Here is a 16780-nt window from a genome sequence, read left to right as displayed (position 1 = left end):
GGGAGATATGCAATGGAAAAGCAAAGCCACCAGAGAGCAGAGTGGCATCATTTTCAATCCGACCTGTGAAAGATGGCAACAATGTCAAGCATCCACAAGCACTTCACCCAACTTCAATAACAATCCAATCCTTGAAAACACAACATTAAAATTCAAGCATTTACAAAGATTTCAAGCACCCATACAAATTCTTACAAGAACTCGATTGTTTGTTTTTTCAATTTACATCTTTAGAAAAATATAGATATAAAAATGTATAGTTAAATAATATTTAAACAAACATTTTACATTATAATCGCTTTTTGGTGCACGCGTAGTTATAATAATAAAAAATGCTGCCGATGCTGTTATTTGTCCTTGTTATCCTTCAGCTCGGTTTCTCTTGTTATTGCTAAATTGGAGTTAGGAGCGCTCAGAGATGCACTCCTACTCGTCACAGTTCATTGCTCAGATGTGTTTGTGCAAGGCAAATCCTCTGATAGGGAGGGAAAAATCAATCACTGAAGTCGCGCCCCCACCTCACATCCCATGCCTTTTTAAACAAGCACTCTTCACTCCATTCATGCGATAATTAAAAAAAAAAATGTTATGCATCTAAAAGTTGAACACAGCCAATACTTTTACAAAGAAAATGACATCGTTATGTATACCAATTGTCCAAAATTGGAACTTTGAGGAATTTGAATGAGTAAATTTCCCATCCTGATTAACACCACGCAATCTTTTAAACAGCTCTGCATCAGCTGTGGGGGGCTGACTTTTACTGCGGCTCCCACAGCTGAGTCCTAAATCTCCTTAAGCATGCGGGCACCAAACATTATAACTTACCAGAGGCTTCGGCGACAGCACCGTAGTAGATTTCATATTGCTTCTACATTTTTGGGTCGAGGGTTAGGCGCGTGGGGAGGAAGCGGCACCGGCCCCCCTCCCAGGAACCCGTTAAAAGCACCACTAACCAGCACGGTGCCGTCGCTAAAGTCTATCATACGGCCTCCGCCGACAAATAAAATTCAGGAAACGCTTTTTTTTTTAATTCTTCTCAGCAATGAACAACCCCGCACTCAGGCAGAAATCCTTGATAATGCTGGGATGTGACAAGTTAACATATGTATTTTTTTATCCAATCCATAAACTCATATATTCACAAACAGAACAAAAAACATGAAACATGCCGTCAAGTCAGTCATACGCCAACTTCTACCTCATTACTGTCGTCATTATATTTCCCAAAATTATCAATATAATTATTTTGAACACCAATGCACAAGCATGACTGTTATTAAAAAGCATCACTCAATGATGTGACTAAAACAAATGATTTATAAAACGTATTAATGCTAAACAAGCGTGCTAAACTGTGAAAAAAATATACGTTGCTTATGTATCGAAAAATGCGTATTCATATCTTTGATTACTGCTAAATTATATTCCTCTACTTTTCATTTTGCTGTAGTTACAATGCACTGCTTTTTATTGCATTATTATTAGAAATTAGACCAGTCTCCAAGCATTGCACTGTAAAAATGTTTGCCCATTTATGCTAACATTCTTTATCTATGTTTTCATCTTATTTATTCTGTGTCTATCCTGGAGTGCCATATCCATTGCTAACAGTCTTCAGTACATTGTAATTACCTCATACTGTATACTGTACTGTAAAAGTGTTCATTACCTCATACAGATGTAAAAGATTTTCATGCGTATTTCTTATTTTGCACAATGTTGCCTATTTTGCACTAATACGGTCCCAAAACTGTAAGTAAACACCCAATGTAAATATCTTCTGCCTCTACATGCCCACACTTTCTTGTGTAAATCATCTTTTTATTTTTTTAAATTTTTTAATCCTTACAGTTAAATGCGTAACTGGAGTGCCACGTCCAATTTCGTTGTCACAATATGTTCAACCCATTTTGGAACAATGATAATAAAGGTGTAGTCTATTCTATTCTGTTCTATTAATAAAAATGAAGACAATTTAATTCAGTATAATATATCAGAGTTAAAAAATACTCAACCTATATTTTTCATTCTAGGATGTTTTGATAATACAGCCAATTTTATTTTAATTGCTTTATCCTCAGCCACCTGAAAGGGCCCTGTGCTTTTTTTTTCTGCCCCCTCGTAAAGGCACTTCCTTGCACAAGCAGAGGTGACAATTTTATTGTCCCGGCATTTTATTATCAAAGAGGCAAAAACACTCAGCGTCATTTTCATTTCGAATGTACAAAAGATTACACAAACCTATTTAATTGGCGTCTGGGTTTCTCAATTTCTGAGCTGATACACACTGGCAGTTAAAATAGCACTGGTTTCTAATTTGGAGAAATTCAAGGAAAATCAAAGTGTGTGGCGTTTGACAGGAAATGTAATTACCCGTTTATTCCAAAAAACGGTTTATGTCGAATGGAATATTTTTTCCCAGTTTGGGAAAAAAAGGACAGAAACCAAAACAAATAAAAACAACATTAACATGTACAGCAATTTTTAAAAATGCATTAAAACGAAAAACGCGAGACATGAAGTCCTCAGAATGCATAATGAATTTTAGACATCATATGTCAAATGAATTAGCATGTCTAACTCAGCGAGAGGGACAGGGGAGCCTCTGCTAATTGGCAGCAAAGCTTCATGCATAATTATGGACTGAGAGCGTCTTTGCTGTCGCACAGTGGAAGTCACCGACTAACGAGGAGAGAGGAAGAGAGACGGTGACACGCGAAGAGAGAGAGAGAGAGAAACGGAGAGAAAGACAAAAGACATAGAGGGGAGGGGGTGGTGTCCTGGGTGTTCGGGCTGGACACACACACACACACACACACGCCATCGCACTCACTGGCTTTGTGCTCTTTTCACCATTTAACTGTGTACAGTGGTACCTCCAGAAATGGGTAAAGAAGCCAAAAAATGTACTCAAGTAAATGTACTGTTACTTCAGAATAATATGACTCAAGTAGAAGTAAAAAGTAATCATCCAAATAATTACTGGAGTATAAGTAAGAGTACCAATACATCAGATCATCAAATCAACAATAAAAATAGATTAAAATAATCAAGATAAATTCAAGTACTTAAATAAACAATAAAATAATAATCATATAAATCAAATAAATAGCACATTTAAATCCCAAGTACTTTTATTAACAAGAACAACAAGCTGGCCTATGAACTTGTTTAAATTGTGTGTGTGTTTCAGACTGTGTTAAAGGGGGAAAAGGAAGAAATAAAAAGCTGGGAAAAAGAGAAAATGAAAAAAAAGACAGGTTTTTGGAGGTCCCGTTTATCAGTACCGGTATATTACAAATAATAATGTAACATTGTGTACAAAATCAATTCATTAATTGGAAAAAATATCAGTTATTCTGATAAATTATAGTGACATTTATTTGTTCACTTTAACGCAAGATGCCGCTGTGTTGTGTAACTCCTTTAAACTTTGAACTTTTTTGATACTGAGCAACTTTAATGTTAACTTCAAGAAACTAGGAATCTCTGGGAAAAAAACACGCAACAAAATGTAAATTATGAATATTGACTATTCAGGGCAACAACAAATAAACTATGTAATACAAGAATGAACTTAACATATATTATGCAAAACACATTGACTGAAAAACAGGAAATAAATAAAAATATTTACAGATGTACAAAAAATGAAATACAATTTTAAACTTTTCCATACTCAACAAATTAATAGTGAAGACACAGAATCCCTGGGAAAGAAGTATAGCGATTTAAAAATACTCCTAGATGTACAAAATGTCCAGAAACTTACTCAAGTAAATGTAACAGAGTAAATGTAACAGAGTAAATGTAACTCGTTACTACCCACCTCTGAGTACCTCATTAAACGAGCACCTCTACACGAGAATTATTTTCTTTTTTAAAACACAAATCTGATACCGCACCCTTGGTTATACCTGCTGTATTCTGCAGCAAGTTTGTTTTGATTGCATCTCTTTAATCACATTTCATAGCCTCTCCTTTATGTGACATTTTGTGACCTTAGCCATGAGTTCCGAGAGAGGAAATAGGGGTGTCTGAGAAAAAAAAAACAGGAAAATGATGACAGATGAAACAAAGCAAGAAATAATAGAAAAACACGAGTGTGGTGTTCATATGAGTGACCAAGCCAAGAAGTACAATCGGAAAGCAGCGAGTGCCGATCACAAAGCCGCGGAAGAATTTGCGCAGTGATTCATTGCAATAATGTCTGAGGGAAATTATATTCTTGTTACAAAAAAACAGTGAAGATGAGAACGAACCAGAGAAGCTGGTGTCTTTAAAAACATTAAAGAGGTACTGGTTAAGTGGGATCAAGTTGCTGCTTTCGTTGAAAATTGATACCGTTTTTTTCTTTAACAAAAGACATGCAGAGAGTGATAGCATTGCGATTCCAGCTTAAAGAGCAAAATAAAGTGATAAATGAAAACTGAAACAAGGCAATAAAAATTGAAGACTGTATTCTAAAATTGACTTGATCATAGATATTCCTTAACACTGCAAGGATTTCACCTTCGTTACCTTTTGTTTGTTGATTGTTAAAAAAAGAACAGAAAAAAGCAAGTTTTAAAAAAAATGAATGAATAAAAAAATAAAAAGCCTGCTTTAAAAAGTGTGTGTTCATGTGCAATTAAAGTTACAGTAGCTTTAATATTAAGAGTACGATACAGTAAGTGCTTACGCGTCATCAAATATCGTTTTCTGTCACTCCTTCCGCACACCCCCCTACTCAACACCGTGCACAAACCTTCGTTACGACGCTCATAATAAACTCGCTTTTTAATTTGTTATTTTTAATCCTGTTTATCAAATTTCTATTTTTGATTACTATTTCAATGTTTTTAGTGATCAGAAGATGAGCAGCTATTTTGGATTATATGTTTTAGGACGGGAGTGGATCGATTCTTTTTTGATTATTCCACAATGGCAAAATAGTACCGCTGTATTAACAATATACTGAAGTTAAAATTGATTCATTTAGCACATTTTCCATGTTATCCCAAAGTGCAAAAGTTTGTCCACTGAGACTTGCACCAAAGTGCTCTTTCTTAGTAATGCTAGGGTAATTACATCTGGGAAGAAACCGGAAAAAACACTGTCAAAATGAAATTATGCGAGAATTAAATGATGATAGCCTTTGTTGGGGTGGAATTATGCAAAGAATGTGCCGTTTGACTGAATTTTATGTTCTCCTTAATGTCTGCTGTGATAGGATAAATCCAGCTTTGCAGAATCAAAAAGTGCTCAACTTTGGGATTATCATGGATGAATCACAAACCATTGTGTGTAGGCAGGCAACAATTCATGATGTTTAACCTGGCAAAGCTCAGCTCTGTGTGAAGACTGAAAGAAAAAGAATGCACCTCCAAAATGTGTGCTTGCTACAAAGTTTTTGCCTTTTGTTTCTTAAGGTCACCTTCTCTGTGGAAATTATTAGAGGAAAAACAATGAACTGTTTCATATTCAGATTCAGATATAATTCATTGTCATTCTTGTACACATGTATACAGAACGATACATCTGAAGTATGGTTTAATTTTACTCTTATACATTTGAAAAAAAAATCTCAGGATAACATGTTAGTTTTGTTGGCCATAAAGTGGATCACAAAAATGATGACAAACAAAAATGTAAAATTGAATTTGAGACTGTCAAAGGGAGCTACTATTGCCAACTAACTTATCAGTACTATGGAAGTTGTGTAATATGTCAGTAAATTTTACATTTTATTTTAAGTGATTAGTAGAGAAGGCATTTCAAACAAAAACAGATGATAGTTACCTTGATAATTAATTGTTTGAAGCCCTTTGAATGTTTAATTAATTTGAGCCTCTAACAAGTAGTGTTTGGTTTCTACAGTCATTCGTAAAAGCCAAATTATTAACTTTTGAGTTTAATCAAAATAAGACATTTGCAAACATTTGCTTTGGAACAGATATTCGATACTTCTTTTTCATATTTTCTGAATCATTATAGGCAAAAACAGTAATTGAATCATCATTAATAAATAAAAGAGTTTGTAATATAAGTAAATCGTTATTAAGTATAACCGGTAACTTGACATGAAGTTGAACCTGAGCAGTACATTTATAGAATCTCTTTATTATCATTGTGTTGCTACAAAATTAGATTTGCAGACCAATTGGCAGAATATACACATATGAAAAATTAAAGGAGAAAAATATAAAGAATTTCGCTCTGATATAAAGTAGTTACATTTAATATAGAGTGTTCACATTTAAAATAAAAGGCATACATATTTATTACACAAAATTGTATTTTTATTTTTCTATCGAAATACTCAACTTATTAATTTACGCAGAATTTATTGAATCATCTATAAAAATATATGTGATCATGACAACTCAAGAAAGAAAACCTTTTGGTGCAAGATGATCCTACACCACAAGGTATAACCATATTTAGGAACATTTCATATAGTGATTGTCTACATGTGTGGCGCACGTGTGTGTGCATTACCTGAGAAGACATATGCAGACTCTGCAACCTTGAGTCAGACGACAGAAGCCAAACCTCTGCTTGCCGTCGATATCCGTCAGCACAAAGGTGAAGTTCTGCCCAATGTGAGTCTGGGAAACTCTAAAAGTTGTCATGAGGAATAAAATAAATCATTAACAGATACAGTCACAATAGATCTATCAAATTATGTCGAAAAGAAAAATTAAGTCATTTTATGACCACATCTCATTTAATCTGTCCTGACATCTCGAGAAACTGGAGTTTAAGCCCCACAAGATCCAGGCGCCACTAGATGGCAGCAGCTCAGCTTTGGTGGAAAAAAAGAGAGATCCCACACTGTGGAACACGTTTCACACGCTCTCTTTTGTAATGGGGATTTTATCATGCCCTTTTCCCAAGCCAAAAATTAAAGCCCACTGCCTTGAGGAGAATTGCTGCCCTGAGTTGTTTCATGTGTCAGAAACAGGCCGGCCTATAAACGTTTGCGTTTTGGCAATGTATTACAAAGGCAGTTATAAGGGAAATATCAACTGAGCCTAGGTTTTTTTATTTTAGGGTTCTCTTTTATTTTGGTTTAGTGCAACCATTAAGTGATACTTTGATCTATTACATTGTGAAATTTAGAAAAAGCAATATGAAAATATTTTGGTTCATTTTTTTTTTTTTAAACTGAATAGTGGTCGGTGGAGGAAAAAACATGACAATTAATACAGCAGAAAACGAGTTAAAGGTAGTGTCCCTAACTTCAAAATAGTCTACTTGCTTTTGCCATTTTCTGGCTGAAAGCCTCATTGCAGCCTCTGTCAAGTTTCTTTTGTTGCCCAGTAACTAAGTGAAATTCTAAGAGCGCTCGATTAATCTTCCCTTTTCATTTTTTTGGGGGGGTTGGGTTGGCATTTGGACTGTATTTAAAAAAATGTGTTCTTACTTCTACCATGTTCATCCTAGAATAAAAGAAAACCACATGCATGCGCATTAAATAACAAAATGTGAAAAAATGCCAAGCGACCTTCATTAGAATACGCTATTGGACAGTGAATGAATTTGTAAAAGTGTTCCTTTTGCTTTTCAAAATAAAACAGACTGCTTGCATTGAAAATGTTACCTCCTCGATAATAGTCTATTTAAGTGAGACTCCATAAAAAAGCATTGTTTATTCAAACTTTGAGTGAATGACTATACATTACACAATAGAATAAAAAAATGAAGTGAATTGAAACAAATGTTCACACTTTGTATTGTAAGTATAATGCAAACAATAAATAAATCAAGAAAAAATGCATTTGAATAACAATTTAAATATTATTTAAATATAAATCATGCGAAGCAATAACACCTACAAAATTAGACTATCAAATACCGTAGATCTTTTATTAAATGTAAATTGTGACCTATCTTTTGTGCTGATAAGAGCAAAATAATTCATTGCGATTGAAAACATGGGGGACAATAACAAAATAAAACAAAATCTGAAATTATTTTACTGTTGAAAGGAAAATACCGTAAATTGAGAATGTGGAATCCAAATGGATTTTAAATGAACAATCGATTTTTATAGGTTGGAGATGAATTTGATAATGAATTAGTATTCACTGAATGACAAAACTCTATTCGGGTATGTGTTCATCAATTCTAAATTTCCTACAGAGTACTTTTTTCAGTCTTCATTCATGGAGGAAAAAAAGGTGTAAGGTATATGCAGTAGTTCATATGTAGGTGATCATAGGCAGAATTATGCTTTGTGTGCACGAGTGTAAAGCAGATTGAAACTGAGGCGTGAGGGTGAGATGAGGGTGAGAGGAGGGGTGAGAGAGACAGAGAGAGTGGGAGGGAGGAATCATACCTTTCCATGTCAAAGGGAAAGCAGAACTTTGGTATCGTCTGAAGCACCTCCTGAGAGCGAAACAGACACACAGTTTAGAAAAACGCACATCAAAAAGAAAACAATAATAACCAGCACAGATTTCCACAATAAATCTCTCTTGGGCGCTATCAAGTGGCTGAACAAATGAGGATTAATGTTAATCACTTCTGATAACAATCTGACAAGTACTATACTGTGGCTCCTAAATACACTTAATCCAAATGAATAGGCTGAAGCAACGACTTCACGTGGCTTAACAAAGTAGTAATGGTTCCTTTTCTCCACAGAGAGGCAGGGATCCTTAGTCCACAGCTTGAATAATTAGCAGTTAATACATTGATCGATTATAGCCTCCCAAAAGATAATAAAAGGATGAATGATGCAAAAGAAAGCGAGAGATAAAGATAGAGAGAGAGAGAGAGAGAGAAATCAATCAATCAGTTTTAAATGGTTCATGCACCTTTTTCATGGCCAAATTCAAAAACTTTTTCAGGACTTTCCAAGACATTTTTTTTATTTCTCCAGAATCATGTTTTTGCTAAGGCCCAGGATATATCTGCAACTTACATATGCAATTTTTAGTCTTGGGGGTGAATTTATCAAAGCATATGATCTTTAGATCTTGAGTAATTTAGAAATGTATTTGTCTTTGAGACAAATATTTCACATAATAGGTGTAGGGTAAACATGACTAATGACTAATATGTAGATTACATTTTCAGTTTCACAAAGTTCTTCCCGTTACAAATTACCACTTGAACACGCTAACTTAATTTTTTGTAAGGCCTATAATAAATGTCCATAATTGATACCTAATCTTTGTACAAATTCCATAGTGCTCTGTTTAGGTGTAGCATGTACAATGACGATGCTTCATAGGACAATACCGTACTGTAACAACAAACGCCAGCAAGAGTTATTCATGAGGAAAAAAGAAATGCAATAGAAAATTGTCGTCATTTTTAAGCAAACTTGAGAAACATGGAAACAATTTCAATCATTTACAAGCACTTCACACACTTTTAAATCTTTGAAAACACAAAATTAAGATTTAAACATTTTCAAAGATTACAAGTACCCGTACTAACCGTGTTAGTGGCAAATAAAATGTGATTCCATTTATAGAATTCATGAAAAATCAATAAAACTTGTAATCTTGGAGGAAATTTTAGCATCAAGTTACGTGTATAGAAAATCTTATAGATAGGGCGACAGAATGAGAGAATTTGCGATTAAATATTAGTGCGATCTACTTCTACAAATGAAGAGTGGGAGGGAGAAGAGTGAGCCCACGCTACGGTGGCGGTGGCAGATTGTAGCGACAATGGGCTAAGCAGCTCAGAGGGGTTAAGAGGTAAGGGGGGTGGTGGTGGGGAGTACAAGCCTTCGAGGCTTTACCTCCCAACACCTCCCCTGTGGGCTTGAGGGGGAGTAGGAGAGAGGGGATCTCTATGCTCTTCAAGTAAGGTGGGAGGGGATGTGAGGGCTGTGGAGGGGGGGTACCTTTTCTTGCTGCGGCATATGGATTTAGACAGGGAGCAGGAACAGAGCAGAGCGCCATATGGGTGAGCTGCAACAGCCGTGCAGTCCACACTCTTGTCTGTCCGTCTGGCTGTCTGCTCATGACTCTCAAAAAAGTGCAGGGTGCTTCCTACAGCGCGGCTACTACTCTTTCAGCTGACGCCAAGCCCAAAAGACTGATCCTGGTGAAAGCATGCGTCAGGGGGTCTCAAAGATGTATCCTGGGGGCAATTTGCAGCCCCTGGGACAGTGGTTCTTAACCCTGTTGCTACCGAACCTCACCAATTACATCTGTGCATTCACTAGTGCTGCAACGATTAGTCGACTTTGTCAACAAAAATCGTTAATATAGTACTATTGTCGGTAGGCACGTTTTTCTAAGGGACTAAGGTCTCTCTACATGAATATAATCTCTGCCGAGAATCGCGCATGTGCATAGCCAATAGCTCGAGTGGTTACAAATACAGAAGTGGTCAAGTCAACATCCACGGGACCAAGGGTTGGGAACCTGTTTGACCCAAAGATCCATAAAAACAAAACGATTGTTTTTTTTCTCGAAAGAGAGCCACACCATGTATTTCAAGACAAAATTCAACCAAACCACCAAACCTGCTCTCCAGACAAATGTTAATCCTTCAGCACATTGTATTTCACTGAGTGATGTAAGATGATTTGATAAAAATCTATGAAATAAGAATAATGACAACGCCTATGCTGCATACGAATTTAAACATACCACTTAAAACTTGTCACCCTCTCACAGTTACAGTTAAAAGTGTTGAGGCTCATTTTGACATTTTTGTCCTAAATAATGGTGTTTTAAACAAGCAGGGTTGGGTAGGGTTACTTTAACTTGATTACTTTCAATTACTTTTGGATTACTCCAATACCAAATATGCTAATAAAAGACAAAAGAAACTAAATATGAATAAAATTATGACTCACAACACGTGGTAAGCTTTCTCTCCTGGCTTTGATCTCTTTGATCTCCGGCAAAACTAACATAAAATGCGACAGAAACAAAATGAAAATAAATCCAAACAGCTTGCCAACATCATTTTTGCCGTTCCATGTATTCCGTTACTCCCCAAGCCTGCACAAAATTTAGTAATTTTATTCATATTTAGTTTCTTTTGTCTTTTATTAGCACACTTGGTATTGGAGTAATTCAAAAGTAATTGAAAGTAATACAGTTAAAGTAACCCTACCCAACCCTGAAAACAAGGTGCGAGCAGGCCAACTAGCAGGCGCAAGCAGTTCCACTGCAGAGCCATTGATTAAAGGGAATGGCCGACCACCATGTAAAGTCAAAACCTTAGAAATGCCTTACTTAGAAATATATAATGATTCCTCGGAAAACACTTTATTTTGTATGAAGCTATGGTCAACCCTAAGACATTTCTAACAATAATATGCTCAATGAGCCCCCTACAGTCTCAACAAGAAAACACCGATTTGATTAATATTTTGTTTGTATAACAGTTAAGTTTTTATAAATCCATACGTGGATCCTTTGATCTTTTTCAAAGAACTGTCTATTGAAAATGACATTGACGAGGCCCAGGGCTCAGCCATCGACCAATCTCAGTTCCCATACTAAAGCAGATCCATCAATGCTCAATACCTGAGGCTTGAGCACCTAGTTCAGTATGTCATTTTCTGCGCAGAGTAAAGAACAACACTGAGGTAGCAAAAAACTGATGCTATTACTTGATTCTAATTGCTTCAAACACAATTAATCAAAATGACTGTTGATGGCTTAACAACATCGGCATTTTCATGTTTTTGTATTTAAGGATATGATTGATTGCAGTTAATCTAAAAAAACTCATGCAAATAATTCATATAAAACATGTAAATAAAATTATTGGTAAAACAGGAACATTTTGATTACTTCCTGAAAACAATATCCTTCTATAGTGTGTTTTGTTTATAATGATACTTAAACAACACTGTTACTCCAAAAGACACATTTTACCAGTAGTAATTTACTAAAAATTGTTTAATACAAAATAATACAAAACTGATGTCAAATGTTGATACCATGAGTACATTAAAGTTCCTAAAAAAAAAATGAATGAAAATATTTTAACTTCTTATTTTGAAAGGTAGGCAGCACGGCGGCGCAGAGGTTAGCGCGTGTGTGGCACAGTTCTGAGGTCATAAGATCAAACCCTCCTGTGTGGAATTTGCATGTTCTCACCGTGCTTGCACGGGTTTCCTCCAGGCACTCCGGTTTCCTCCCACATTCCAAAAACATGGATGTCAGGTTAATTGGCGGGTCCAAATTATCCCTAGCTTTGAATTAGCGAATGATTTGTCTGTGTCTGTGAGCCCTGCGACTGGCTGGCAACCGGTTCAGGGTGTCCCCTGCCCACTGCCCGAAGATAGTTGGGATGGGCTCCAGCACCCCCCGCAACCCTACTGAGGATAAGCGGTGCAGATAACGAATGGATGGATGGATGTTGAAAAGTGAATCCAGAATATGAAATTGTGTTACTTTCTGCCGCCATCTCTTGGCTAAAAGCCATGATCCCAGCTCATTTGTCAAGTAGGTGCATTTCCTAAATACCCTCGAATAAACTGTTCTTTTTTCATCTTGAGGTTTGTATTTGCGTTTGGACTATTTTTAAAACGCCCCTTTTCTTTTTTTTTAGCATTTTCATGCTACACTAATAAAACAACTGTGATGACGGCCATAAAGTCACTCTCCAAAGATCTCCTTCCCCCTTTCCTTCTATCTAATGTGTTGCTCGTCTCAAAACAGCATTAATAGAAGTAAAATAAAAGGATATGGGCGCGGTTGTTTTTTTTGTTTTTTTTAAATCTTTGAACAAAATTGGGCAATATTAAGACATACTTACTCGAGAAAAGATTACACTTTCAACTTTTTAAAGACATCTCAAAAAACGTACCTGAATCTTAAAGTCAAAATTATACAGACGCTCCCCTACTAACAACCATTCGAACTTACGAAAAACGGTAGATAAGAACATTTTTTTCGGGATGTCGAAAAATATCTGTACATTGTTGCGAGTTAGATTTTGTATTGTGAGCACCTTTTTCTGAATAGAGGACAGTACTGTAGTGATTCTCTCCACTGTGTGGGGCTGTAAGAGGTCACCCAGCATCCACCCCGAAGAAGAAATTGGGATTATACTTCCTAGTTCAAGTGTAAATGTACTACATGTACGTGTACTGTATCTTTGACGTTTTTATTGTTTAATATCTTGTGCATTCATTCAATATGGTTGGTGTAAAGTGTAAAGATGAGGCGAGCCCTTTCTTTGAAAACGAAACTGGAATAAGAAAGCTTGATGCGGTTGAGAAAATGGTTGGATCGCTTTTTTTCAGCCACTTTCTAGCTCGGAGGAGGAAGTTGCCTAACTTTTAAAGCTCATCTTCCAAAAGTAAGATAACCTCAACTTTATTTATCTTTATATTGCATTTTATTTTATGAAATGTTTATTTTTGCACAAAACAATGCAAGTTACGTATACAAGCCTTAAACATACTTATTTAAACCTTCAACATACAAAATATAGCACTGCAGTAACTTACGAATTAATTCAAATTACGAACAATCGTCTCGTTCGTAAGTAGGGCAGCGTCTGTAATATTATTCATCTTATTACTTAGTCACTAATTTTTATTATTATTTCGCCGCAAGAAAGTGGCTGTCATTGCGAGCAATAGAGCATATTGACACCAGTAAAGATGCCGGTATTGATACTCGGTCATTACAGGTTTGAATAGTATAACCTGAGCCTTCATTTGAGCCATGAAAAAAATTGTACATTTTACCTAATCACTCAAATATTTGTCCATTTATTTACTGAATAATTAGTTGTTGATTTATCAATTGTGATTTTAACCCTTTTTCTAAGAATACTGGCTAAATGCCAGACACACTAAGATTTTTATCTCCATTGGAACCCCCAAAAAGTTAAGTTTGGTCTATCTTTCCTCATTTGTCTTGCTTTGTCCTACCATGTCTGCCAAGTCCATGACCATGGCTGAGCATGGACACATAAACTGATCCTGGGGATGACGAGTAAGGTGTCGGCTGCCTCTGCTAAGACCTCAACATGGGGAGCAGTCAATGATCCGCCACCAAGCCACCAAGGCAACCACCCCACCTTTAACAAAGCATAATGCTGCCGTTGCAGCACCAAACAGGCATCGTCACAGACAACCAAATAAAAAAAGCAACAATGGGATATGAAAAAAGGGGGTGAGGGTGTACGCGCATTTGTGTGTACGATATTAAAAAAAGCTTTCAGTGTTGCATTTGGCTTGCTGTTGCTGCGATTTATAATCCAGAGCGATTTATAACATTGGACCAATTATTTGGTACATTGGAGATGCATTTTTACAGATGGCCACAAGAGATCACAGTAGATTTCACACTACATAACTGGAAATGGTTTACTTTTTCTTTTTTTAAATCAATGAAAACTGAGCGTTTTTTGCCAATTTTTTTTGCCTTATATTGAAAGATTTTGCAAATGTTGAAAAATCTGTGGAACAGATGAAGAATATAATGGTCGGAGTTGGTCTTTGAAGTGAAATTGTACAATCACAAAGGGGGTGTATTATTTAAAGGGGTTTATGTTTGCGTGTTTTTGCTTTTGAGTGTGTGCACGCAAAGTAGAAGGTGGAGGGCTCCGCATTATGGGAAGGGCCTCAAAGGTATTACAAAATTATTAAACATTGAAAAATTGAGCAAAAAGTACATGTTTTTGCATAAAATCTAAATATATTTAATTTGTATTTTCCAATTGTGTTCTAAGATCATGTATTTTGAATGTCTTGTCTTCATCATCCTGAGTTGTGACGTCATCTGAGAAACACCAACAACCTGGGGAGCCAGTTGCCATTTTGTTTTACGTGTTCATTAGTCGAAGAGGTTACGTGTTTTGGTAGTTATTGTGGAGAATGCCTAGACGTTGTGTCGCAACTTCATGCCGTAATGGTACAATAGAGGGCGAGCAGCCAAAAAGGGGCTAACTGGCAAAACTAACATGCAAAGTCGCCAACACAGGGCTAACTGGGAACGATAAACAAAAGGGGGCCGCAGGCCCGGGGGAAAAACGGAATGCTGGCTGACCAAGAAACATACAATTAGCAGCCCAGCTAACCAGTAACCAACACCGAAATGCGGAAAAGGCTACACACTCAAAGCTGGCTGGGAATAAACCGGCGCTAACGACAGGAAAGCAGGCCTAACAACACACAGTGGGCAGCCAACGAACGCCAACTGGCAGCAGACAAACCAGGAAAGCCCTCGGCAGCCCCAACACTAACGGAGACCTGGCCAGAAAAAAAAAATCATACCAACTGCGACACACACGGCGAACAGAACACGAAAAAACCGCCACAATTGTCCACTTATAGAAATAGAAGGCAAAGAAGGAACGCACGTTGTAACAGCGGCAGGTAAACTTACCCTACGCAGCTTTTGGAGGTTCGAAGCACGCAACTCCGCCAAAACAGTCACAAGGCCCCAAGCAACATGGCAAAGTTCCAATTTCTCTAAGCAGAAATGATGCAATCGCTTTTCACTAGAATCACTTTCTGTTTCAAAGCTTCTTTCGAATTGGGAGAGCTGGGGTGCCGGACAATTTTTGCCATTTTGACTCATTTTTGAAGGCCTATGGAAATTTAATTTTAGCTATATAGGTATAGGACATCTTAATCGTCCTTTTTCCATTAGAAAAAAAGTGTGTTTCTAAATTTCCCCTTTGTTTAATAAAGAGTTGAACATTGCTAAGTTTCTTGAAAAGTAAGTTGACAGGTAATATGGACATTTCAACACGTGTTTACACCCAAGCCTCAAATACGAACTATGGAAGTTTATACAAATTCTAAAAATTGCAGTAAACCACAAACAAAAATGAGCTTCATTGGCATGCATATATATATAAATTATAAACATACTTATTTTCAATGACATTTATTTTGTGATGGTGTTATAGATAAATTGAACGTGACCACTTACTCTTTAGTATTCCTAATATTATACTCATAATTGAAATAGAAAAAAAATACAAAAAATGTTACAGCGCGTTCAATTTCGTCATAACAAAAAATGTTACGAATCAAACTATTCGGTGACCACCTTAAGAATTGCTTGCTTCTTTAGCAAACCACACTAACACATGAATATTCCAAGAACAATAAGGTTAAAATAGTTGCAATGGTGCCATTTCAAAAGAAAAGAAAAAGTCGAAAAAAGAAAAAGTGATAAAAAGCTGGGGGGGGACAAGAAAAAGAGGTAAAGTGCTAGGTAAAAGGGGAAAAGGAAGTAAGAAATAAAAGAAAAAAGAAAACTAGAGAACAAAAGAGGAAAAACGGCAAGAAAATAAGAAATGAAAAGCTAGGGGGAAAAGGATAAAAAAATGAATGATTCTTTTTAAAGGGTAAAAAAAAATAAAGAACAAAAGGCAGCAGGGGAAAATAACTTTTTTAAGGTGACTTTGATCTCTCAGGTATTACATTCAAATAATGTGCAAATTATTTTGAATGTCACAGTCACTTATTACTAACATTGTACTTGCACTAACAATTGTGATACAGTTCAGCATTGTGCAACCAACTAAATAAATTCACAAAATATTAGTTTTATGTAATAAATGATACTTTTTAAAAAATAGAAATCTCATGTAATCGTTGTACAAAACAACTGATATGTGTGGGCCGTGCAACCTTTCCAATTCATTGACATTTGAAAAACTAACTAAGCCAGCAGAATGTTACTTGATTCGATCTTAGGTTTTGGACATGTTTGAAAATGATTTGGTTGCCACACGTGGGACTGATGTTGTTTAAGCAATGCTCACGGACTGTGCGATTGCTCGGATCTGTGGAAGCTTAGAGGGAAGGAGGGATTGTTGTGGAGTTAACTGCCTT

At 36.3% G+C, this 16780-nt stretch overlaps 1 protein-coding gene across 2 annotated transcripts in view; it reads right to left on the bottom strand.

Moving 5' to 3' along the window:
• Positions 1-16780, bottom strand: part of dennd1b (DENN/MADD domain containing 1B) — a 228040-nt gene that overhangs the window by 140314 nt on the left and 70946 nt on the right. For both annotated transcript variants that reach the window (XM_088349467.1, XM_088349468.1), the window contains exons 4-5: positions 8327-8376; positions 6484-6603 (exon numbers count right to left, since the gene is read on the bottom strand). In XM_088349467.1, the coding sequence (XP_088205593.1) occupies positions 6484-6603; positions 8327-8376 (170 nt within the window). The remainder of the gene's footprint in view (positions 1-6483; positions 6604-8326; positions 8377-16780) is intronic.

Source organism: Urocampus carinirostris, chromosome 12 (genome assembly GCF_059441175.1).
Source record: "Urocampus carinirostris isolate Australia breed hairy pipefish chromosome 12, RoL_Ucar_1.0, whole genome shotgun sequence".
NCBI classification, from domain to species: domain Eukaryota; kingdom Metazoa; phylum Chordata; class Actinopteri; order Syngnathiformes; family Syngnathidae; genus Urocampus; species Urocampus carinirostris.
The sequence above is the reverse complement of the archived record's forward strand: the minus strand, read 5'-3'. Positions and strand labels throughout refer to the sequence as shown.